The 25,407-nt window shown below is 42.1% G+C and overlaps 3 protein-coding genes across 9 annotated transcripts in view; 2 read left to right on the top strand and 1 right to left on the bottom strand.

Moving 5' to 3' along the window:
* The window catches only part of LOC144031096 (potassium channel subfamily K member 10-like), a 26,107-nt gene extending 13,574 nt beyond the window's left edge, over nucleotides 1-12,533 (bottom strand). The window contains exons 1-6 of one of the 4 annotated variants that reach the window (XM_077537840.1): nucleotides 12,015-12,533; nucleotides 9,510-11,287; nucleotides 8,720-8,896; nucleotides 8,567-8,637; nucleotides 8,390-8,474; nucleotides 2,020-2,438 (exon numbers count right to left, since the gene is read on the bottom strand). In XM_077537840.1, coding sequence (XP_077393966.1) covers nucleotides 2,020-2,391 — 372 coding nt within the window. In that variant the 5' untranslated portion in view covers nucleotides 2,392-2,438; nucleotides 8,390-8,474; nucleotides 8,567-8,637; ... (1 more) ...; nucleotides 9,510-11,287; nucleotides 12,015-12,533. Of the gene's footprint in view, nucleotides 1-2,019; nucleotides 2,439-5,411; nucleotides 5,945-5,984; nucleotides 6,102-8,389; nucleotides 8,475-8,566; nucleotides 8,638-8,719; nucleotides 8,897-9,509; nucleotides 11,753-12,014 lie in introns of those variants that run through there. The other 3 variants (XM_077537841.1, XM_077537839.1, XM_077537837.1) reach the window with 3 other exon arrangements.
* Nucleotides 6,980-11,931, top strand: LOC144031095 (spermatogenesis-associated protein 7 homolog). Of its 3 annotated transcripts, none has more exons than XM_077537834.1 (12): nucleotides 6,980-7,231; nucleotides 7,517-7,579; nucleotides 7,661-7,750; nucleotides 7,838-7,885; nucleotides 8,045-8,148; nucleotides 8,354-8,802; nucleotides 8,859-8,934; nucleotides 9,328-9,446; nucleotides 9,516-9,554; nucleotides 9,649-9,726; nucleotides 10,128-10,185; nucleotides 10,297-11,931. In XM_077537834.1, exons 1-12 carry the CDS (start codon nucleotides 7,192-7,194, stop codon nucleotides 10,912-10,914), a joined length of 1,782 nt encoding a protein of 593 aa, XP_077393960.1. In that variant the 5' UTR covers nucleotides 6,980-7,191; the 3' UTR covers nucleotides 10,915-11,931. The 3 variants fall into 3 exon arrangements, with proteins under 3 accessions (XP_077393960.1, XP_077393961.1, XP_077393962.1); XM_077537835.1 differs by having other exon boundaries at nucleotides 6,982-7,231; nucleotides 8,889-8,934; XM_077537836.1 differs by lacking the exons at nucleotides 6,980-7,231; nucleotides 7,517-7,579 and having other exon boundaries at nucleotides 8,015-8,148.
* On the top strand, nucleotides 12,314-25,309 carry LOC144031094 (tyrosine-protein phosphatase non-receptor type 21-like). Of its 2 annotated transcripts, XM_077537832.1 has the most exons (20): nucleotides 12,314-12,586; nucleotides 13,489-13,786; nucleotides 13,992-14,161; nucleotides 14,973-15,070; nucleotides 16,069-16,136; nucleotides 16,246-16,316; nucleotides 16,529-16,616; nucleotides 16,701-16,789; nucleotides 17,006-17,093; nucleotides 17,310-17,389; nucleotides 17,504-17,611; nucleotides 18,029-18,089; nucleotides 18,346-18,427; nucleotides 18,494-20,001; nucleotides 20,973-21,113; nucleotides 22,352-22,570; nucleotides 23,436-23,564; nucleotides 23,705-23,939; nucleotides 24,015-24,175; nucleotides 24,498-25,309. In XM_077537832.1, exons 2-20 carry the CDS (start codon nucleotides 13,607-13,609, stop codon nucleotides 24,624-24,626), a joined length of 3,705 nt encoding a protein of 1,234 aa, XP_077393958.1. In that variant the 5' UTR covers nucleotides 12,314-12,586; nucleotides 13,489-13,606; the 3' UTR covers nucleotides 24,627-25,309. The 2 variants fall into 2 exon arrangements, with proteins under 2 accessions (XP_077393958.1, XP_077393959.1); XM_077537833.1 differs by lacking the exon at nucleotides 17,504-17,611 and having other exon boundaries at nucleotides 12,317-12,586.
* Nucleotides 25,310-25,407: the final 98 nt, after the last annotated feature.

A 25,407-nucleotide genomic window follows, 5' to 3' on the forward strand; every position in this document is an offset into this window, starting at 1 on the left:
TCAGATTAATGTTACATTTGTGGAATCTGAATTAAGCAGAAAAATCAATTTTACAAACATCACATGACCAAACTCAGAAAACAGGTGAGCCGTGATTGTTTGTTACCTGAGCAACTGTGATGTCACTTTCAGTTGACAGCAGGTGGCAAAATGGCCGAAGAAAACAGGTGGATTATGCTGCTTAATTCATATTCCACAAACACAATATTATTCCGGATATCATGTTTATATTTGTGGGGGAGCATAGAACATATTATAAAGAACATTTTGGGTTGACTTCCACTTAAAAAAAAAAATAAAAAAATAAAAATAGGGCTACATTTTCCATCTATAAAACTAACTAACATTTGTCCTTTGTTTTTTCATATTTGTCAATTAATTTCACACGCGACTTTTTGGGATTGATTTTCAGTTTCACAAAATTGCAAAAACACATTCCTTTTATCAGATGCTGCTAATTTGCATATGACCATCAAATACATGTATTTTCTGTCACATCCAACCCTGGCAAACTGTCAAATGGTGAGCAGAACTTTATTTTAAAATGTTAATTTTCATTTTTTAAATACTTACCCTTTAAATCTTACATAAAAACTTTACATTGAATGCTACTATACCACTGTTTTCTGTTGTTAAAAATCAAGTTTTGCACTTAGCCAACTTATTAACACTCACTGCTTTTGTTCCTTAATTAGCATCATAATGTGTTGGGGGATGCACCCAGCTGCATTGTGATGGGAGAAATTTGGGCTTTTCTGCCTGATCGGCATAAATACCAGAGAGAGAGAGAGAGAGAGAGAGAGAGAGAGAGAGAGAGAGAGAGAGAGAGAGAGAGAGAGAGAGAGAGAGAGAGAGAGAGAGAGAGAGAGAGAGAGAGTCATATTTTTATTTTATTATATTTAAACAATCTCCTCCGCCTTTCAGGTGCATTTATGAGATATTGGCAACACATGACTACCCGTAATTTTTACAACCGCGTTGATTTTGACTCAATTTTGTATGAAACTGCGAGTAAAAGGTCACAAGTGTCATAAAACAAACTGCCTGCTGCTCAAGTATAATGTAGATAGATAGATAGATAGATAGATAGATAGATCACAGCACTTTAAAAGCCAGTTATTCACATCACACAAAACTTCAGCCTGTTATCTAACCTTTTCTCCCTACAGACAACTTTTAGGCTGCATTATGTAACAATGTTTACCGTAAATTGTCAACACGTGTGAAGTGTCACTGAGCATTATGGGTTGACTGGCAATGCCGGAAGGTAAGATTGAGGATCCAGCTGGAGGACTGCTTTGCCTGTTGCGTTTACCTGAAATTTGATCTATTGACGTTTCCAACACCGTGGACACCAATACAGGTAGTCAATCATGTTTATGTATAATGCAATCAGTCTCTAAACCCGAAATGGAACCATTAACATAAACTTGGAAGTGAAGACTTTGTTTTTTACTTAACTCATTAGCTCCCAATAACGTATAAATCCGTTTTTTTTTATGTTCTAAGTGACGCAAAGACGTATTTATACGTTTTTTTGTTTTTGTTTTTAATGCAAGAGCATACAGAAGGTTTTGATTCAGCCTCTCAACTGCAAAGAACGGTTGCAGAAATGGTAGTTATTACACAAACGGCCAGCAGGTGGCAGCAGAGCAAAGGAGATCAACCAGGGCCATGTAGAAAAAAAGCTAATTACTTACAATTTTAAATAGATTTGTGAAAACTGATGAAACTTAGCTCTCTTGTAATGCTAATTGCTGCAAAACGGAAACAGATAGAAACATAAAACACAATATTCTGTGGGCCTTGCAAAATCAGTCAAAATCCAGTAAAACAGCCGGGAGCGAACGGGACTGCTTCTGTGAAAATGGCTGGGAGTGAATGAGTTAAGGAAATTCATCACATAAAGGTTCCAGCCGTCGTAACTTTCCAGGGGGCATGACCAGCCAATCAAAACCACATCTAATCACCCAATTACCCCGCCAATGACCATCTATAAAATGGCCGTCATCAACTCACCTTGATGAGCGCCTCCAACTCGTCGCGTGTAACGCAGGGATGTCTCGCCAGGAAGGACGCCTTCTCCAGGGTGATGCTGGTCTTCTGGTGGCTCTCGAACGGCTGCTCCAAGGCCCTGAACGCCAGGCCCCCGCACACCAGGTACAGGACCACCACGATGAACACGGCCAGCACCGTCTTCCACTTCATGACCGAGTGCAGCGCCGCCAACGAGCCGCCGTCGCAGCTGGCGTCCATGCTGGCCACCACGCTGGCCGAGCGCGACGAGATGGACAGGCGAGGCAAGGAGCAGTGGCCGTTGGCTTTGGGCTCGCAGCCCATCGGGTTCTGCATGGTGGCCACGCTGGCCTGGACCAGGCTGGACTTCACCATGCCGGGCTGGGCCTTCTTGGGAGGAATTAAGTTGGTCTGGACCGCCACTGGGAAACATGGTCGCAAAAGGTCAAGCGAGGTTGTGATCACATTTGTAGCACACATCCTTTTCAAAACTCTATAATATGAGGAATGTTTATGGTCGATGTGTGCAGATAACAGAGTTTCCTCTGTTAGCCTGCGGCTAGCGATACCAAAGACAACCTTTAAATCGACTTGCCACCTGACGAATGAGTTTTAGGCGCTGCACATTAAAGCCATTAGTCATGCGGAAGGGAGCTTCGGAAGCCTGTCGGGCGTTGCCTATCGCTAATGCAGAAGAAAACCGCGTCGGCATTTCTAGGATTCCAGATGATGAAGAAATCGTCCTGACTTTCAATGATTATCTACAGCATAACTAGAAAGGGTTTGAGGAAATGCAAGGCATATTGTTATTTTTTAAGAACATTAAAACTCATTTGCGCCCAATAACGTGTAAATATGTTTTTTTTATGTTGTAAGTGTCCCAAAGACGTATTTATACTTTTTTTTTTTTATGTTAGAAAATACAGAAGGCTTTGATGCAGCCCCTCAACTGCAAAGAACGGTTGCAGAAATGGTAGTTATTACACAAACGGCCAGCAGGTGGCAGCAGAGCAAAGGAGATCAACCAGGGCCATCTAGAAAAACTTTATTTACAGTAGAAAACTTTAGAAAACTATTGATTTATGTATTTATTTGTTTGTTTATTTATTTATTTATTCACTGCAAACACTGGAAAGTCCCAACACTAAAAATAATAATTTAAAAAATAAATAAATTTAGAAATTACGTTGAAATTTTGGAAAACTTTATTTACAGTAGAAAACTTTAGAAAACTATTTATTTATGTATGTATTTATTTATTTATTTATTTATTTATTTATTTATTCACTGCAAACACTGGGAAGTCCCAACACTTTTTAATTTATAAAAAAAATAATAATTAAATTTGTTTCTTTAGAAATTATGTTGACATTTTCAAAAACTTTATTTACAGTAGTAAACTATTTATTTATTTATTTATTTACTTGCTTATTGTTTAATTTAGCTTAACACATGCTGATGATCCTGGAAAATCCCTACAATTTCTACAATTTATGTTAAAAATTTTAACTAAGCAAAGCTGTCTATTCTTTATATATTTAAAATTAAAATTGATTTTTTTTGTTAATTTATTTATTTACACTATTATTTTCTCTTTTACTGCAAATGAATATCGGTTTGAAATATCGGTTATCGGCCTCCTTGACGACTAATAATCGGTATCAGCATTGGCCCTGAAAAATAAACATATCGGTCTATCACTAATATTAACCAAAAATACCATATTTAGAGCATATTATCGTCAAGAGTTTTTTCTTTTCTTTTTTTTTTTAACTTGCCCTTTAATGCTCCAACTTCACTCTAATGAAAACAAATATGACAAAGGTGCCACCTGGCATCCAGTGTAGCAAAAATGATGCAAAGCTCAAAAGTGGGAGTGAGGATTGCGCCACACACACACACACACACACGCATACAGTGGCAGGATGACTCAAGGACATCCAGGAAGTGTCCCGTGCACACCCACTGCACTTATGAATCTTGTTTGTTCATCCTTGCTGGATGACGGAGTCAATTAGGACTAAGTAATTTTTCTGTTCTCCCCAATAACACTCCATGATGATAGCTGCAGGCTATTCTTAGAACACAAAATAAATGACAATGTTAAGAATGAACCAGCAGAAAGACGCCAACCCTGAATTAGTATTCAGGGATGCATACGATGAGGTCATTATGACAGGAAAATAGTCTTGTATTTGGGTTTACTGAAAATGAATTTAAAATGTTTGCTCCCAAAATTAATGTGCACAATTTTAGTGCCGCTCTATAGCTGTTAGCTTCAGGTTGACTGGCTAGCATGCTGTTTAACTTTACCTCAGTGAAGTTGGCTGTGGGTAACCACTGACGTTACCTGCTAGCTGACAACAAGCTTCCTTCTAAAGTAGGTTTTGCCTTATATTGACGCGTGCATAAATTACTCCAAGAGTCACTACTGCAGTTATGTTATTTTAATGACTTATTCTTAACTGAGTCTTTGAGTTAAAATGCTATGCTGCCTGTACAGTTACAAAAGGTGTTATTAGGAGACTCGGGAACAAAACAAACTCAGTTTTAGTATTTCCAAAGGGAAAATTCCAGATTGAATTGCCTCGCACTGTATTATAATATAAATTGTATTAAGGTTTCTTGTGACGTATGCAACCATCAAAAATCCAAGGCACTAACTCCTCCTATTGATTGCGACTAATTGAATAAGGCGTGAGTGGAAAGCCATATTTTCATCTGATACTCTCCTCTCTCTTCATGGGGAGCTCTGCCCCATAGCATGAAAATGCTAAGTGATAATTCCCTTGACGGCTAGAGTGAAATGTATTTTTTTGACACAAATATCGCCACATTGTTTTGATATACTTAGATTTGAATGTATTCCAATCTTGGCAACTGTCAGATTCAGCAACACTAAGTAAGCAAGTAAAGTAGAGGCCTATAGTTTTCGGTTGGATTCGAATTTTGTTTATTTTTTATTTTTTGCACGGCATTCCGGTAGAAACACTGCAAGTCGAGGGATACACGGGCAGGAAAAGGGTGTAAAAGATAAATAAATGATCGAGGGACGCACGAGCTGAACCTCGCAGTGCAAAATCTGTCAAAAAAGGACAATAATAGCTACTATTTCCGGTTACAAAATAAGACCATAAACGCATAATCTTTTTAACGGTATATGTTTATAAACTCAAGCTTTAAAAATTCAAAAATCACACTTTACAATGTATGCAAGAACAGTTTATATGTCTAGGGAATGGTAGTTTACTGTTTTCCAATTCTAAATGCTTTTGTTTTGACATGACTTTTGGTTGTTTTTGCTAACTTGATTTACACACACGCAGCTCCGACTTACGCATTTTTTAAAACGTGTATATTATTCTATATTAAACAATGTATAGATATATACTGACCTTGTTCGGGGTCCCAGTTAACTTGTTTCCTCGGGGTTTCTATTGGGAATTTCATCTTTTTAAAAAATAATTCCAATAACTAGATCAATTAAAACCGGAGGGGAAAAAAATGTAACCGTTTAAAAAAAAAAAAGCAAAATGCATGTATATACATAATTAAAAATAATATTTCTCCACATCTTCAGACTTCAGCGCGTCTTCTTTTAAGGACGTGTCTGCTAATGACAAGCGAGCAAATAACCGCATTGTCTGCTGTTCGAGTGTCCCCTCCTTTTTCTGCATCTCGTCTCGACCAAGTGAGTGAGAACCGCGTGAGATACTTTTGTTTTCGAGGGGCAAAACACAAGTCACCCCATGCAAACGCACAAATAAACGTACACTAGGGACTGGCACGCCCAGTGGGTGCCCACCCAACTTTATGCACGCGCCTCGAGAAGAACAACGAGGGGGTAAAAAAAAAAAAAAAGGATGCTCTGCTTCCTTTATCGCGCTCCCCGTGGTCCTTTACTATAGACTGAAGCTGACACAAATCTACTCCATATACTCTGGCATATATCTATTTCCAATACTCACTTTCGTGTTTTTTTTTTTTCCTGGCTGGCGCAAAAAAAGGTGGATTTTTTTTATTCCCTCATCGTTGCAGGCAGCCGGTGAGTGTGTGAGCACATGGTGCAAAGCGACGAGTCACGCCCAACCATTGGTGGACCTCCACGGTGACATCATTCATATGTATGAGCAGTATGCATTATTGATGAGCCTTCAGATACAGGGATCGGGAACCTTTAGGACAAATATAATAATAATAATAATAATAATAATAATAATAATAATAATAATAATAATAATAATAATAATAATAAGAATTTTATTATTTTATACACCATATGTACAAGAGAGGCAACACAAATAGCATGCATTGTCTGTTATGTTTTATGATTATATCTAATATTGGCATTGTATAAATGTGATTTTAACTCATCTCAACTTTATTGATAAAGTCCTTTAAAACAACAAAGTGTTTTATACAAGTCAGTCATACAATAACAAAGAGAGGTAGAACGTAATAATTAATAACACAAAACAAATTCATAAATATTACTACACTTTGCTGTCTTTTCAAGGGAGGTGCCACAAATTCATCCTGCCAATTTTCTGCCTTTATGGGGTCATATCAGAGCCGTAACAAAGACGGGATGGTAACATTGATGTGGGTCAAGTCATCCTGCTAATGAGGAATAAGCGGTTAAAAAAATAGATAGATATTATTATTATTATTATTATTATTATTATTATTATTATTATTAGTAGTAGTAGTAGTAGTAGTAGTAGGAGGAGGAGTAGTAGTAGTAGTAGTAGTAGTTAGCAGTAGTAGTATGTGGGAGTTGTAGAGGTCGTGAAATGATTTTATTTTTATTTATTTGTTTTATGTTAAACTAAGTATTTGTATTTGACCCTACGTCAGTTGTCGACGCTACCCAACATCGCTTGTAAAACTAAAGTTTTGGGAAAGTTCGAGAATTGACGTCACCCGGCCTGAACTTCCGGTTTTCTCTTTTTCATATACGCATGCGTAAATGATAGAGTGACGTCATCACTCTTAGCAACCGACATGGCGACGGCGAAGCTTCACTGCAATCCTCCGCTACTGCTATAAGAAGCTAGCTTCACGTTTGTCATTATTCGTCGCCTCGCTGCGATAAAATGTCAACTATAGACCGCGTTGTGCTTTCTGGATGTACTGAGGCTTTGCCTCTGCGGCCTCGGAATCCTTCTGGAGAAAATGGGATACGTTGAGAAAAGCGTTGACATGGAGTCGAGAAGTACGTAGCGGTGCTAACTAAGTATTAGCGTTGTGTGTCAAATATACTGAGTGGATAATGTAGCATTGGATAATGTTTATCATTCCGGATGATTGTTGAATACAATAAACGAAAAATATAGGCACATAACCAACAAAATACCCCACATGGTCATTAATGCATGCCGTGCATTCGATGGCGACCAAAAACTTTATGAAGACAAGTATTGTTTACAATACATGGATTGTCTTCTTTATGTTGAAAGCACCCCTAATTAGTCTATGTTTATCTATGTTCTTAATTTAGGGAGCGTATTTTCTGGTTCTGGGTCCAGCTTGAACATCAGAGGGCACGCATTGAAAAGTAGCCGTAAGTATTGATTTTTACTCCATTTAACACCGTATGGGTTGAATTTGAGAGATGTTTCTTGCTGTCTTATTTATTTTTCAGCATTCTATCCCCACTCCTCAAGCAGGGTGGCCCAGGCTATGATTAAAGATCACATGATGTCTCACTACAGACGGATTTATTCAGCTAAAGGTGAGCTTTTAGGAATAGCCACAGCACATAGGACACTAGATCTCTTTCTCTGTGAAACAACTGATATTTTCTCACGTTTTCTTGCAGCTGTTATCGACAACTCAGTACCCAAAAGCCTTACACACAGTGTTAAATGTAAGTAACATGTCACAGATGAGTTCTCAACACCCAACTTTAGTATAAAATAACACACTCACGGTACGTTTGACAATTAAAAGGAGATAAATGTGTCACGCTTTGTGCGACAACCTGCTTGCTGAGTAGATATTCTGAAATGGTGCCATGTGTAAACAGACAGCGACCGGCTGAGACAGGAACGTATGAGGAATGGAGGTCGTTCCCAGTCAGCACAGTCGCTGTCGCACAGGAACAGCAGAGAATCATGTTACTCTGCGCAAGTAAGCCACTGAAATACTGTCACATGTAATTGTGTCTGTTTTTTAAACATGCATTTGTTTTGTTTTTGTTTTTAACTGAGGAGAAATCTGTGTTTTAAAAAGTTGTGACTGATCCAGTCATCCAACAAGTATTTTTTTTTTTTTTTCCCCATTTGCAGCCTGACCCCAACCGATCACTGTGTATTATTATTTTTTTTTTTGTCAGAGTCGCCGTTCCGTGCAGTCAGAATGCAGGCCCTACCTCTGCTCAAGAAACTCCATGCACTCCAGCCCCGGATTTAGCAGCTCATTTCACGCAAAGGAGGTCCCCTCTCCATCACCTAAAGCTACCATTAAAAAGCATCATCATCATCATCACCATCGACCTCATTCATCCGCGGAACTCAAGTTCCGAAGCCAGGAGCCATCGTCGAGTTACCTGCGCGCCCCGGGCGAATCCAGCTTCCTCAAGGCGTTCCGGGATCCCGTGAAAAAGACGTACAGCGGCGACTTGATGGAGAAACATTCGCAGCTTTTCACCCAAGACAAGCCTTTCACGCCTAAGACGCTGAAGTCGGAAAAGAGCTCGTACCTGTCGAGTTATCGTTACTATCGAGCGCCGCAGAGGGCCCATCCGCCTCCGGGGTGCGACGACAACTTGAGTGCGGAGAAAAGGTAGTCGCCGCCGTTTCTCACCTCCAATGTGTTTTCAAATTGATTTATGTTTGCAGATTTATGTTGTTTTATCTCCTTTCATGTAGAGGAAAACCTGCGCAGCACACACAGGAGTTGGATGAGCCGCCACGGGTAATTTTGCAATCAAAATATTTCACCATTACTACAAATTTGAGATCACATAAGTACATTAGGTGGACTTGAAAAGTCTACACACCCTTGTTTAAATGCCGGGTTTTTGTTCAAATGTCACCAAGGTGAATAATTGAAAAACTTCCCTCTATGAATATGTGCAACTTTAATGGAAACAAATAATAATAATGGTGATTTTGCTGTGTTCATTGTTTATCACATTCAAACTCATTTTTAAAAGAAATATAAATTCAAACAATTTATCCTACTCTCATTTTTAACATCACAAATCCTCGCATTTAAACAGGTGTGTAGAATTTTTTTTTTTTTTAAATAGTCATTGTAAACTCAATGTAATATTGTAAATACACTGAATGTGTTTCTTTGTCCTAGGAACTCAATAAAAAGTCGAGGCAGTTGGCAGAGGACGAGCACACCAGCACACATTTAATAACACCAAAACAACAACCAAACAAAAGCCGAGACAATGATCCCTTCGACTACTCAACCAGGTAAAAAGTGTACAAAATGACATATTACTCTGTGTGCTTTATTAAAGGGATACCGTTACTCACTTTTAGGTTCTTCCTGGAGGGCGGGAACATGTCTTCAAGTGCAGAGTAAGTTCGTCTTCATAACCCCTAAGGCATTAAGGTTAAATCAATAATATTTTAGGAATATTTTTTAAAACAACAATACTCTTTTCTTTGACAGGGATGATGAATTAATGTACCTTGAATTTATTAACGATGTAACAGAAGACATCTTGTCCAAAGGATCAGTCTCTGACAGGTGAGGTGTGTTGTCAGTAAAAAAGTAAAATCATTTATTGTTCGATGCTCGTTATATTTCAATATCTAGAGTAATCTAAACGCAAATAGTTGGAAATAGGTTCCAGATTTTAAAGAAATATATAATTTTTGAGGGGGGAACGTTGACGCGACAGCCTTCCCTCCAAAACATACTATGTGGACTACTCCTTCCTGTTTTGATTTTGAAAACTGTCAGGAGTTCCCCCCCAAAAAAAACTCGACATGAAAAGAAAGTAAAGTGCAAGTCGTGATGGGGAATCCTAAGCTTTGACGTCATGCGTTTTCAGACTTTTTCGTTATTGGGTTAACAACCACTTTAGAGTGGCTCGCGTACGTGATGGTTACAGACTGCAGGATATTAAAATGTCTGTCTCCTTCAAGGGTCCTCAACCGGGTGATACAGCGACATATTGATATGAATCTGCATCGTCTGGATGAAGTGAGTATATATGGCATGTCTGGTTGTGATTTATAGCCATAAACTTATGAAGTGTAACCTGGGGAAAAAAGGCAAGTAAAAACTTCAAGGGGTCACCCTGTGTTGTTTTAGGCTAAAATGCGCCACCTTCTGGACATCCTGCGAAACAACCTGGACGAGCCTTCCACTCCTTCCAACATGGAGGGGCCTAGGAAAAAAGACCTGCTCGATTCCCTGCTGGTGATGCCCGAATCAGCGCCAGAGCAGGTGCAAGCCGAAGAGGACAACAACCTCTTTTGCCTCATGAGCGAACGCAACGATTCTCACGAGGCCTGTCTGGAGCCCGAGTTGAGCCCCACGCCTGTGTGGTCTTCTGAAAGAAGTTCTCAGCTGACAGCGACTGAAAAGACAGAAGAGGAGGAGGAGGAGGAGGTGGAGGAGGACTACAGCTGGGAAGAGGACACGAGCAAGCATGTTAGCAATAATGAAGACAACTCTGAAGAGGACTACCAACTGCTCATGATGGAGGAGGAAGAGGCAGGCGGGGATGCCAGACACGAGGAGCTGCCTCAGGACCGAGCTGAGGCAGACGCGGACCCTGAAGAAAAATCCAAAGAGCTTGAAGACCTGGAAAGAAGGTTTTCAGAGTCTCTGCATGTCAGTAAAGATGCTAAATGTGACACCTTGGACTCTTCCAGTGAGCTCCAAACAAATACATTGGCCTCTCTCAGTGATGATGACGACTTTTAAATGTTGCACATACTGAACTTGAATGTCGCTGCAACTCAGCTGCATTAGAAATGTTGTTTTTTACGCAAAACACAACAATGGCGGGATATTGTGACAACTGTGATATTACGCGGCAATTCCATTAGTAGACAATTTGGCATGTAGAAATAAAAAACATTAGTCTTTTTGCCACCTGCCGAACCAGAATGGGGCAATGAAGTCCGTCCTCCATTTTCTGTATAGAGCTTTTCCAGTTTATGGTCACGGGGAGCTGCGGCCTATCCCGGCTGACTGGACGAACGGCAGACTACACCCTGGAGTGGACGCCAGTCAGCCACCGGGCACATACACAGACGATCACGTTCACACCGTCTGAGTGGGAACAGGACCCATGCTGGATTCAAAGACATGAAAATAGAGCGGGAATTTATTCACCTGTTGTGCCTTTCACACTTTCTTTCCAATATAGTTTTCCTTCTTTGTTGCTATTTCGAAATTCACTTTTAAAAAAAAAAATAAAAATACTAATTATTGCTGAAAACCTGATCCACTCAGTATTTGTGCTCCTAAAATACCTTAAGATGCCACAAGATGGTGGCAAAACCCTAATGAATAGGAAAGTAGCTTTTTGGCACCATCTTGTTGAATTTATAAACAATTGCAAACCTTTTGGGGCCGCATGATTTGCTGGTTTTATTTTGCTATTTGTTGCAGAGCTTTTTTTTAATTTTTTTATTCGCGGGGGTTACTTTACTCCCTTTTACACAGCGGATACCCTGTCTGTTACACAGAACAGCAACTCAGATTTAACCATTTCCACTGATACTACCTCCAAAGGCGGAACATTGGAGGAAATAAGGTAAAAAAAAATACTGTGTGAAAAGGTATATGTTTGCTCAAGGTTTGTACATTTTACACAGGCTGTTTTTTTCATGTTGTGTCGTTATAATATGAGTGTTTTGTTTTTGACTCATTTAACTGCCTCAGTGTTGTGTCACCACAGTGGCCATTTCAATTGCAATAAATATTTACACTCCACTAGTATTTACACGACCTATGATTTGGCGGAAAAAGAATGCGACTGTGGGGGTTATGTTACAAACAAACGTCGGTATTCTTACACAATACGATGTTTAGCGTGCGTGATAAGGGCGATCAGCCGAGGTGGAAGGTAAATATATGGAGGTCAGCGGCAAGCCGGGCCGGGCAGCTGTCCGTCTGTCGCATTTGGAGAATTCTCACCACTCTGCATTCCAGCTGTCTGAGGTCACGGCTCCCCCTAAAATCTCTGCGTATCCTTCCGCGACGGTGCTACTATTACATATTTTCAGAGCTTGTTTACTAACTTTACTTAGCCATAGTGTCATTTCGTTTGCAATCATAAATGTTTCAAGGAAACTGCACGTTTGTGTTAGCGTTTTACGGACTAAAAACAAAACGCAAAAGTTGTAGATCCGCGGATGAAGACACTTGTTGCGCCTCCTATCCCAGGAAGCAAAACACGCTTGGAACCTGAGTGATGCGGGACGCGGACTTGGGCATGGAGTGACAAATTCGCCCTGACCTAGGAACTCACATATTCGCCATTTAATGTAGTTATTTCCAGTTGTAAAGATTGCAATTGATTTGTGGTAGAGGCGCCGCTGGGACGCAAGCCCTCTTCGGACCTTTAAACTCTACTGGCGGATCAGCGGTAATGTCAAGCGACTCCGGCCAAAATATTTACCGGCGACGTCAGCTACTCGCGGGTGCCGTCTTTTTGCTGGGCCTGTGTTAGCAAGCTAGAGCTAAACCTGCAGTTTTTGCGTTTATATAACTCAACCCGAGAGACTACCGAGACGAAATTAAGTACCGGGTCGGTAACTTTGCGATCAAGAGCTTTGGGTGCGATAAATGCTAAAGCAGTAGTTGTCATGTAGTAGTGGAGTTGAAGCGTAGTTTTGCCGTTTGTTCATTCTAACCTCAGCTAAGTTAAAGGGGGCAGGGATTTAACGCTAGAGTTCAAATGTTGGAAGTATTTGGAACCGACTAATGACTGAAGGGTGAGTTCACTAGGGTAAATTACATTCAGAACTGTGCAGAACTTCTTATTTTGTTTACATTATTTTATTAATGCATTGCTATATCAAACTAAAAACAGTTGGCTAAACTGAATGATGTACACCTGCGCAGTCTCCATTGGTTTGAGCGACTACAAAGGTACAAAGTCAGACTAAATACTGTACTGTTGTGTAACTAAATGAGTAGACCACAATTGTCAGCTTTTTAAAGTAAAGTAATCGCTTAAGTCCGAAGAAGTCATACAACCCTTTTTGCCTTCAACTTCTCATGATGCTGGTCACCTTTTGCTAAAATCAGCTCCATCCTAAGTTAAACAGGTCATTCAACTCTATCCCTGAAATTAACTTAAATTATTAATAAATATAATAATAGAATCAGAATTTAGTTAAGCTTTTCATGTTTTGTAAACAAAACTTAAATGGCATAGGCCTCTATTTTAGGAAGTTAGAGAAGTTTTGCGCCATGATAATCACCCAAAAAAATAAGGGCTGACATCATTACCCACTAATAGCGTACCTTGTGTCACCTTTTCAGGTCTGTCTGACAATGAGCCCCATGATTTACACCATTCATAAGGTCTTATTAGAAGGAAGAACAGCGTGGCGAGTCATTTGTGAAGACTAGACACCAGGGATCTGCACCGGCGTGAATCATGCCATTGCCTTTCGGCTTGAAGCTCAAGCGCACGAGAAGGTACACCGTTTCCAGCAAGAGCTGCCTGGTCACTCGCATCCAGCAGCTCAATGGCGAGTTTGTGGAGTTCACGCTGTCAGTGGAGAGCACGGGCCAGGAATGCTTGGAGGCAGTCGCCCAGAGACTGGAGTTAAGAGAGGTATGTCAGCAATAGACAGCTTTGCCTGTTCTTTTCCCATATTAGGTTTGTCATGTACAAGGAGAGCGTTGTTGCCTTGTCAGCAAGAAAATGACAAGGATTGAATTGTTGAGAGGAGGCTAGATAACACATTTGCTATTACTGATTTAAATTTATACCATACAGTAGAACATGCTTAGTCTTATGTGTTTTCTCTACACACTAGATAACATTCTTCAGTCTCTGGTACCTGAACAAGCAGAGCCAGCAGAGATGGATCGACCTGGAGAAGCCGCTGAAGAAGCAGCTGGACAAGTACGGCGTGGAGCCTACCGTCTACTTTGGAGTTGTGTTCTACATCCCCAGTGTCGCCCAGCTGCAACAGGAGATCACAAGGTAACACAGTTTTGTTTTGTTTAGTCCAAAATGGACTAAAAAAAGATGACTTATGCAAAGAAATTGCCTGAATGCTGAGAAACACTACTAGATAACACAGTGGAACCTGTAAAGGTCAAAGAAATAATATTGTGGCGAAGGCTAGCGGCTAACGTAAGTGGTCAATACCATACCATTGCATTCTTAATTTGCCCACATTTTGTAGTACAATGTTCATCATCCCCATTGTATGTCTATCATAGCATTCCCTGCATGTCTAGTAAATGCTCCCATAGAGTGGCTGAGCGCAATAAAGGCAATGGCAGCACATTTTTAGTCAGTGCTATGATCTTCCTGCAATACCATGACAGCTTAGTTTTTCTGTCTGTTATCATTAATTAGTCACATTTACTGTAAATTCATGCTGTGGACTGTTAAAACATTTTGTGTACAATTTAATTCTCTTCTCAAGAGTTGGACAATTACATACAATAATTCTCTCCCTTTAATTTTGACCTTCTAGTGTGTTAAAAAGACAGAGATTTCAATTTCCATCGGATGGCAGTTGGAGCAACGCGCACAATTAACTGGTGACAATAAAGAAATGACTCGCTTTTTTTTTTTTTTTTTGTCACACTTCGCGCACGCTGTTAAGCCATGTTAGAAGTTACAGTATCAAATAACACATGAAAATGAAAAAAACAAAAACAAAACGCTAGCGGTCCCAAAAGTACACTTATGACAAACACCACAACATCTTGAGCTAGTTAACCGTCCAAACACGTTCGCGCTTCCTAACGTGTAGAGGATCTGTTCTGATCTGTTCTTACAGATATCAGTATTATCTACAGTTGAAGAAGGACGTGCTGGAGGGCCGCATCTCGTGCACTTTAGAACAAGCCATCCGCTTGGCTAGCCTAGCCGTACAAGGTAACATGAATGTTTTACATGCATCTGCTATTTTGGAACTGTTTTCATCACCTGCTGTCTCAGACACAGTAATTACTGGCATGACAAATAGTGATTATCCATAAGACGCAATGTCAACAACAGCCCATGGAGCACTGCACGCAGGTAGTGCCTCATTTAGTGGCTGGGATGTTGAGTAGCTCTGTTGCAGAGGAGTCTACCTCAAATAGACATATACTTTCTACACACGGAAATATTATAAATACTGTATACTTAACTGTAAATACTTTTCTTCATTGATGCCATTAGCCCGCCCTTGAATAATAAAAAGTCAATGACTGAGCCCATTTACACTCTGTTGCTAACCAAAAAAAGCAGTACCAGCACATATACATCTAGTTACATTTCTCCAGAACATTTGGATATAGTATAATGGTAATGTTTAATAATGTAGTTATTAAAATGTTTTCTAAATTATATTCTCAAAACAGACACAGACTTGTAAATGTGTTAATCTGCATTCCAGTAGCATGCACCCAAAGCCTGACATATCCTACCAACCTTTTGGCCAGCCAGAAGAATCTCAAACACTGCTGGCGAAGTTATATCGGGCTCTACTGCTTGTGTGCCTGCATTTTAGCACAGCAGAACCTCTGAGATCTCTTTTGTGTCTCAAAGGCCTTCACCGTTTGCAGATTTTTGTTTGCTCTTCCGCCACTGCCTATAAAACACAAAAGTCAATTTGTGCCTAAAATAAATGGTGTAACTCACATTGGGGTTTCCCCGACGGAGGCGCTGGAGTGGAGGCTGTGTTTTCGAACATTGCTGATACCGAGGATAGTGAACATACCGGTGCTTGTGAGTGTTGCCAGCAGTCAGGCTGGAGATTCTGAGGTTGTGTTGACATGTTTACATCTGAAAGAAAAATACAGTTACTATACTCCATTCCTAAATGCAAGTTTTCCTCTCACATATGACATAATGGACTTTTCTTGACACATCTTTTCTTCCTTTCACAGCCGATTTTGGAGACTTCAATCGCTACGATTCCCAGGAGTTTCTCCAGAAGTTTGCGCTGTTCCCTATTGTAAGCAGCTTGTGTGTTATCTGCTGCACCCAAATGAAGAAATGCGATCTTTGCCCATTGGTGGCATTTTCTGTCATCACTTTGCATCACTGGGGCTTTATCCTTGCAGGACTGGATCCAGGATGAGCGGGTGCTGGAGGAGGCCACTCAGAAAGTGGCACTTCTCTATCAGTCTTACAGGTGAGCGCCATTAGCGTATTCTCAGTAGTCCCTGTTCTGGTCTCAAGAATGTAAACAGGAAGGTTTGGTTTATGGACTAGTGTGTGGGATTGGGAAATGCTAATAAACACAACAGTGACGGTAATCTAACTGTAATCCACTCAACCACAACAGAGTTCTCTTGAAAGCTGTCTTGGTCCTCACTTGTATTTATTGACTTGTATCGTTCTCAGGGGTTTGTCGTCCCCTGAGGCCGAGATGTTGTACATGCAGGAGGTTGAGAAAATGGAGGGCTACGGCCATGAGAGCTATCAAGCCAAGGTCGGTTCTGGTTGGCCTAAAATGCGTGCCATGAAATGTCAACCCTTTACAAAAGGAGTCACTTTTCACATGTTGCGTAAACAGGACAACACAGGCACGGACGTGATGTTGGGCTCCTGCCTCGATGGCATCTTTGTCAAATACAAAAATGGCAGGCCTCTTCATTTATTCAGGTAATCCAAGTGGTTCTCAAATGTTCTCTTAAACCTAAATTTGGCCTTAAAGGAACCGAGTCCGGAAGACGGACAGCTCCATAAACATTGTCTCACTCTTGTACCTAACGTGAATAGTAGACTTGCTCTCCCATGCGTGTCGTTGGTCGCGAACATTTTGCTATGACTGCAATGACCTCATGTGTTCTCTTCTTTTTGCTTGAATTGGCTGTGCAGGTGGAATGAAATTAACAACATGAGTCACAACAGGTCTTTCTTTGCCTTGGAGTTGCTCAACAGAGAGGAGAGTGTCCAATTCCAGACAGTAAGTCTCTCTCGCTCTCTCCCCCTGCACCTTCTCGACATTGCGCTCTCTTTTTGGAATTAGGTTCAGCCAGTCAGAACAATGTGCCTGTGTAGTTGTTGTCTGGCCATTAAAGTCACATCGCGTCAGCTGAAAGTCTGTGTGGAGGAATGCGTTCTCAGCTGTAATCCTCTCGCTGTCTCTCTTTTTCACTTCCTTTTTCTTTTTGTACCACAGGAAGACATGGAAACTTCCAAATATGTGTGTCGCATGTGTCTGGCCAGACTCAAGTTTTATAAGCTCAACAAGAGCAGCCTGTAAGTTTCACACGTCTGACCCACTTCCTGCCTCTTTTGTCGCTTGTCTGGCTAGCGCCACTCCTGACTTGTGGAAGACTCACTTCTGACCTCCTCATACCCCCTCCCCCTCAGGGAGGAGTGCGACCCCATGCCTCCTGAGGGCTCCCAGAAGTCCCTCCTCACTCTAGCCTTTCCTCGTTTTCCAATGCTCTCTCGTCCCTCTCCGCCTTCAAATAAGGGGTGAGCAGCATAGTTAGCCAAGAAGCACGTTTCAAATACAAATACATCCAAATGGAAGATCATAAAGAAATGAGTGTTGTCTTTATGAAGTTATTCGCTTTTTTTGTTTGTATTTGTGCCACCTTTTATCCCCCGACACCGCTTTACCTACATATTTACGTTAACGATTATTTTGATCTTTGAATTGTGTCTAATTCAGAAATTCTTATAGTCCCTTTATTTGGTAAATGTGTTGAATCTAAGCAAGTTCAATTTAAAAAACAAAAAACTTTTATCTATTTTTTTGTGTTCTCTCCTAAAATTAGGACTGCATATTTGTGTTCGAGAGAAAGTATATTATTGACCATGCGTTTAAGTGACCTTTAAAGTAATGTGTTATTTTTTGGTGGTTGGTTGACTGGCTTGTTTTCTCACCAGACAAACACAGTCCACAGTCATCAACCCAGTCAGACGTAGATCATCAACAAGATTGTCCCTGGTGAGTTCTATGCTTGTTCTTGTTATTTAACGGTTAGTTCCCACCAAGCAATTTGGTTGGACAAGAATAATGCCATGAGTGCAGTTATGCAGTACACCAACATTCTGACTTTTAACCTGTTAATTGGGGTACATCAACTGTTAGTGGTCATCTAACATCACTGCATTGGCCATGCCAAATAATTGTACAAGTTTTTGTATAAACATCACAAGAGCACTAAGTCATTCTGTTTTTTCTTCTTCTTTGTGAACAACAGCCAAAGCCTCAGGGCTACATGATGCCCCCGCCACCAATGCACTACAACGGCCACTTCACGGAGCCTTACACCTCATCGCAAGGTAACGTTCAACTTGTTGCCAGTATTCATCAACGGCGCTCATCCTGGACATGTTCCTCTGTCATAGACAACTTGTATATGAACAGCCAGAACGGTTACTACTACCACTCCCAGACCAGCCTGGACTGCCCACCAATGGAGTACAGCAGCGGCGGGCGCTTGCGTAACGGCAGCGTGTACAGCGCCCACAGCACCAGCTCCCTGACCAATCCCCAGCACTACCTCCAGCCCTCACCCATGTCCTCCAACCCGTCGATCACCAGCGACATCACCCGGCCCGACTACGTGCCCTCGCACCGGCACAGCGCCCTCATCCCGCCTTCCTACCGCGCAACTCCGGACTACGAGACGGTGATGCGGCAGAAGAATCGAGGCGGCGGGGGGATGCTTTTGTCCCAGGAGCACCGGCAAAGCCACTCCATGAGGAACCTGAACATCGGGAACTCGTACGCTTACAGCAGGCCGGACCCTCTTGTTTACAGTCAGCCTGAGATCCGAGGAGAACATGGCGGCGCCGCCCAGCACCACCACCACTATCCTTTCCACATGGGCTCCAGCTTCCACAGCCCATCACCGTACCACCCTTACCCCATCGAGAGGCGACCTGTGGTGGGGGCGGTCAGCGTCCCAGAGCTCACCAACGTCCAGCTACAGCAAGCCCAAGAGTACCCGGCGCCCAACATCATGCGGACGCAGGTGTACAGGCCACCGCCGCCGTACCCGTACGCTCACCCCCGACCCGCCAACAGCACGCCGGACCTGTCGCGCCACCTCTACGTCAGCAGCAGCAACCCGGACCTGATCATCACGCGCCGCGTGCACCACTCGGTGCAGACGTTCCAGGAGGACAGCTTGCCCGTGGCTCACTCTCTGCAAGAGGTTTCCGAGCCTCTTTGGAGCGGACCCACGCACAGGCCCCCCTACCACGCCCAGAAGCGCAACTCCATCGAGATAGCCGGACTGGCGCAGAGCCTCGAGGGCATGCGGCTAAAAGAGCGGCACGCGTCCTCTTCGGCGGTCGAAGCCGCCACTCCTCCTCCGGCCCCGCGCGGAGGTCGCTCGCAGGGTTCCCAGCTCAACGTGTTTTTGGAGCGTGCCAAGGCGGAAGACAGGAGTGACACCAAGGAAGACGTGCAGTACGGCCACAAGAAATCCCTCTCTGATGCCACCATGCTGGTGCACAGCAGTGGCGATGAGGAGGAGTTTGAAGACGACTCAGGGCGCCACACGCCGCTCTCTCATGACGCAGTAGCCGCCATCATCCCCGAGGAGTCTCCACATCACATCTTCACGGCTCCTCAACAACAGACACCCCTTGAGCCCCCGCCTGCTTATCCCATCGGCTCGTCCCTGGAGCCCTCGCTAGCCGCCGCCCTCACCTACAAGGCTCATCCTTTGATCCACGAGACGGCGCCTCTGTACCTGCGCGAGGTGCGGCAAGCCAGAATTATGCCGTCAGTGTCCGAGGGAGACCTGAGCGGCGACGCCAAGCACAAGTCCAAGAAGGACTTCAAGAAGAGGCCCGTGTCGGATGTGCCTCAGGCCAAGAAGACCATCGAAGGTTTACCTCCTCCGGTGAGTCTTTACATTTTTTTTTTTAAATATTTTTTTTTTTTTTACATTTTTTAAAAAAAATTTTTTTTTTTTTTTTACTTTTTTTTTTTTTTTACATTTTTTTTTTAACATTTTACTTTAAAGCCCCTTTCAAAGCAGATTTTTCTAGGTGGCTTTCCTGTGTGCAACTATGCATAGTGTATAGTTTGTTTTTTTTGTTCCGTTTTAAAATGTACTAAACATTTACAGCTAAAATTATTTCAACCAAAGTATCTTCAATATAAGTTGCACCATCATTTTACAAACATGTCAGGAATGCTTGTGTAAGCAGCAAAGATAAATCAGCGTTGAATGTATATGATTTTAATCTGCTCACATCTTAAATGGTTTTATAATAGCAGCTGTTTGCTGGTGCAATATGATGCAATTCACATATGATCCGATTAGTTGAGTAATTGCGATTATTATCAGTGACTAGTAAATTAGTCTTTGGTGGAAGCCCTATTTCAGACGTCTGCATTGTTAAATTTTTCTTGACTTCACCTTGGACTATTCAGCGCTGTAACCCACACGAGTCATTACTGCAACCCAACGACATTACCTTTTTTGCGGGTTTTCCACCCACTTTACTAGCTAGTTTCATATATCTTAAACGGTTACAAACAAAAGTACCAGCACCTTGCTTTTGTCCCCCCTCCCCCCTCAGTCTTCCATGTAAGCTAATTTTCTGTCACTAGTCCTTCCATACAAGAACATTCAATCTAATTAGCCTTCAGCATTGTATCAGCGTGACAATCAGCTGTTGTGGTATGAGACTCAATTTTGAAAGATGCACGTCAGGAAACTGGCTGGGTGACATTTCACTGGAGATGCTCCCAGTGGGACGTTTGTCGTCCCCACCCACAACAGCGAGCTACCGTTGCTGGCTGTGAGAATCACACAGGCAGCCGTCCTCACCATATCCCCTGCATGTGCTCCTCTCGCTACGCCAGGGCATGAAGAAGAGCGTGCGGTCGGATGTGAGGAAAATGGGGCCCCTGAAGGTGGCCCATCTCAACGGCCTGTCGATGTCCCGGCACCCGATGCAGAGTGAAGTCAAGGACCAGCCTGAACGAGATTCCAATGACGAGAGGGTAAGAATGAATTATAAACACGTAGTGAAATTTAGCAGCCATTTGACTTGTTTCTAGCTAAACTGGTTAACTGTTTCCACCTGGATTAGCTTTCAACCGTGCACAGCAATTAATAATAAATTCGCCATGTGGGGTGTGTGCATGCATCTTGTGTTGGCAGGCAGGTTCATTCCAGCAATATACCCAACCGTGGATGAATGTGTACACTATGTAACTAGTTATCCAGCTAATCAGCATCAAATCAAACGTTCAGTAAAATGAAGCCTATCTTGGTAATTTAGCAAAACCTCTGTCCTTTGTTTGCTGCCGGTTTCTCTTTCACTTAGTCATGTATGGCAACAAACCAAGGTTGTTTGTCCTGTCGTAAACATTTCACCAGCTAGCTTGCTAACTACTTTAGCTACAGGATGCACCTGATGCCATTGTACAACACCATTAGACACAATAACCAAGCCAGATTCTTATCTTTGGCTTAAATTAAACTTCAAAAGAAGAACTTTTAGAAGTTGTAGGAGTTGAAAGCAATGTTGATGTCTGTCTCTGTACTTCACAAGTTTTCAAATGAAGAAATGTGAGAGTTTGGGAAGCGCTTTGGGTGCTCACTGTTGGTGTAGATAAAACGCTTTTACCATTTTGATCAACGTTGAAATTTTCATCTGTTGGATAATGACATACAAATCAATTTGGAACTCGTTTTCTGACGTCACCTCACCACAAATAGCGAATCGGGACTTTGGGAGCAAGTCAGAGCTGTAATCTATACACAAGGCAATCTGCCGTGCTTTCCGAGGCAAAGAATAATAAATAAGAATAAAAACATTCAATTCAAAGGTAAAATCCTGATAAAATAACAAAATGGAAATTATCAAGTTGTTTTTTTTGTTGTTGTTTTTTAATGCAAGATCTTAAATTCTAACTTGACTTCACTGCACTGGTTATTGTTAGTAACTGTAACAGCAAAGAAGCAGAAACATTTTCACTTTTACCTTTGATGGTGCATTCAAGAACCACCAACACAGCAGGAGATCTGAAATGCAGACAAAAAAAAAAACAAAAACATCAAATTATTGAATTAAACCTAACCACACAATACCGAGATTTCACATCATGTCCGAGCTTTATGTGTGAACGCATTGCCCGACTTCCAAGTCTCGTCTTTCTGGCGGAGAAAACAAATCCAAAAAAAAACTAAACAAAAAAAAACAACCTAAATCAACACTACCTGGTATGTCATTCAGTGTAAAATCCTGGAGCGGCACATGGAGATGGGCGAGCTGCTGAAAGAGTACGAGAGCATCCCCAAATGTCGCCCGGCGGCCGAGTGCACAGTCGCCCAGATGGCCGAGAGCGCCGACAAGAACCGCTTCCAGGACGTGCTGCCCTACGATGACACTCGTGTGGAGCTGGTGCCCACCAAAGAGAACAACACGGGATACATCAACGCGTCACACGTTAAAGTAAGCGCTCGCACTTTACAACCAGATCCAATACAAGATGTCAAAGTTTGATTGATACTTTTCACCATAAGCCTTAAATATTGAGGCTACTACTAAATATTTCAAAAATTCAGCAACTGAAGCCAGTTTTACATCAACATGAAGTTTTGTAGGCATTTCCATGCCTAAAGCCACATTAATTAAAAAAAAAAAGAAAAAAAAAGTTTGCAGGTGTCTGAAGGTGAACCAGAAGAGATTTTGAAAATTCAGCATATGAAGCTTGACTTGGCAACATGAAATTTGGCCTCACTATAATGTCTCAAGAATCCATACTTGGAATAACAAAGGACGTCAGCCATTTTGGTTTGAATCGTTTTATCTAGCTGATTAAAGACAGACTACTACTCAAGATTTAGAACATTTTCACCCGTTTCACTTAGCAGCATAAAATTCGTAAACCCACAAAAAAGGTTTAGGAACCCCGAAATCTTCCATTTTGGTTTGACGCAGCCATTTTAGAGCCCTGCTTCTCATGAACTTGCCCTTGAGGTTTTGTCTGATTGCTACCAAACTTGAGTCATGCAAAGTAGACCAAAGGGTGATGCTAAATTATGTAACATTTACATTTACATTTGTCATTGTGCGTGGGCGGAGCATGTACGCGAAACTTGATGAGCCCTTGCATCCAATGGTGTGGCCTGTGAGCATTATCTGTGAGAACAAATGACACAAGCATCCAGAAAAATGTGCGGCATGCTGCGTCGCAAGAGAGTGACGGGAGGCTTGTGGTGTGACAGGTTTTAAGCTTGTGTTGTTTTTGTGTCTTCATTTTTTTTCTCTCATGTTTTCTTAAAGTGGAAGTGTTTGTTTTTTTTTGTCTCGGCAGATCAACGTAGGAGGACACGAGTGGAACTACATCGCCAGCCAGGGGCCTCTTTCCAACACATGCCAAGACTTCTGGCAGATGGTGTGGGAGCAGAGTGTCGCCATCATTGCCATGGTTACCGCCGAAGAGGTACGTTGATTGTTTTAGGAGGCCCTTTCCCGTTCTGAAGTTTGTAAATGGTGAATGAGAACGATGAGGTATAACGTGAAGTTTCAAACTCACTCAAGCGTTGTCATGTTGAAAGCGATTGTCTCTCGCCTGTCGCGCAGGAGAGCGGGCGAGAAAAGAGCTTCCGCTACTGGCCTCGCCTCGGCTCGCGGCACAACACGGTGACGTACGGCCGCTTCAAGATCACCACGCGCTTCCGCACCGAGTCGGGCTGCTACGCCACCACAGGCCTGAAGATCAAACACCTGGTGACGGGCCAGGAGAGGACCGTGTGGCACCTGCAGTACACGGACTGGCCGGACCACGGCTGTCCCGACGATTTTAAAGGCTTCCTCAGTGAGTCACGGGAGGTTTTCTTCTTCTATCGTTGTTAATATTTGATGCTAAATTGTTTGTGTTGCGTGTCTGCAGCCTACCTGGAGGAGATCCAGTCGGTGCGGAGGCACACCAACAGCATAAGCGAGCCAAAGAACAGCAACCTGCCCGTATTGGTACATTGCAGCGCTGGAGTGGGGCGCAGCGGCGTGGTCATCCTGTCCGAAATTATGATCGCTTGCTTGGAGCACAACGAGGTCAGTATGTTCTGCCGAGATAAATCACTTGAACTTGGTACCAAGATGGCGCCAAAGCTCTAAAGAGAAAAGTAGGACTACGTTCCTATTTAAAAATGGCTTTGGCGCCCTCTTGTGGCATTTCAGAAAGAGCACAAACATGGCAAAGAACAGACTACAGGTTCCTCATAAAAATGCAAAAAGGTGACTTTGCGAGTACTGAACAGTAAATAGCAGGAGAAACACTGCAGGCTAACCTCTGTAGCGTGTTATTTAGCTTTTGTATTGAGGAGCCAGACTATTTCCTATGTTTCCAATCATGTCCCATTTAATGGTCCCACAGATGCTGGACATTAAGACCGTGCTGATGAAGCTACGCCAGCAGAGGATGATGATGGTCCAGACCTTGTCCCAGTACACCTTCATCTACAAGGTGCTAGTCCAGTACCTCCGCAACTCCCGCCTCATCTGAGAATGCCAAAAATATGCTACGTGCTACAACTACTAGGCTGACCCGCAACTCTCCAAAACAGTATTATAGTGTTTTGTTTTTTTACATTGGTGATTGCTGGATGAAGTAGTTTCAACTGTTCTGTGCTGCATCAAAACTATTTCGACCAACGTGAATTGACAAAGCAAGCAGAAGCTGACAAATGAAGGATTAAGAACAGCAAGAAAGGAATTTTTTTTAACTTGAAAGTTTTTATTTAAACATTTATTTGATCAAGTGCCTCCAGACTGTATTTTTTGTTTATTAAGATGAAGGAAAGTTTGATTGCAGTGAAAAAGTTTGAGTGATGTTTGTGTGTGCTCAACGGCAACATCCATGGAGGTCGGTTACAAGCACAAGGCACATGCATGCACGAAAGACAGTGTGTGTCTTCGAGTCCTTAAAAATGACTTTCAAAGTTTGATTTTTTTTTCCCCTTCAAACACTGATGGAGTCTTAGTGCAAAACAAAGTGATTTATTTTTTATTTTTTTTTGGCCGTTTTGTCCACGTCTTTGTTGATAATGTACACAATGTAAGATTTGTTATGCGTCTTTACTGTACAAACTGTATAAAGTCTGATGCAAAAACAAAACGGCGTGCCTTTGAAATACTGTAAAGAGTATGAAAAAATGTGACTCGAATAAATATCTTGAAAATGTTCAATTGTGGCCAGGCAGTGATTATTTACTCAGTCGCAGTCCGATGGGGTGAGGTCATTTATTTGTCCTTGCACATTTTCAGAATAGTAACTAGTTTTAATT

Source organism: Festucalex cinctus, chromosome 12 (assembly GCF_051991245.1).
Source record: "Festucalex cinctus isolate MCC-2025b chromosome 12, RoL_Fcin_1.0, whole genome shotgun sequence".
NCBI classification, from domain to species: domain Eukaryota; kingdom Metazoa; phylum Chordata; class Actinopteri; order Syngnathiformes; family Syngnathidae; genus Festucalex; species Festucalex cinctus.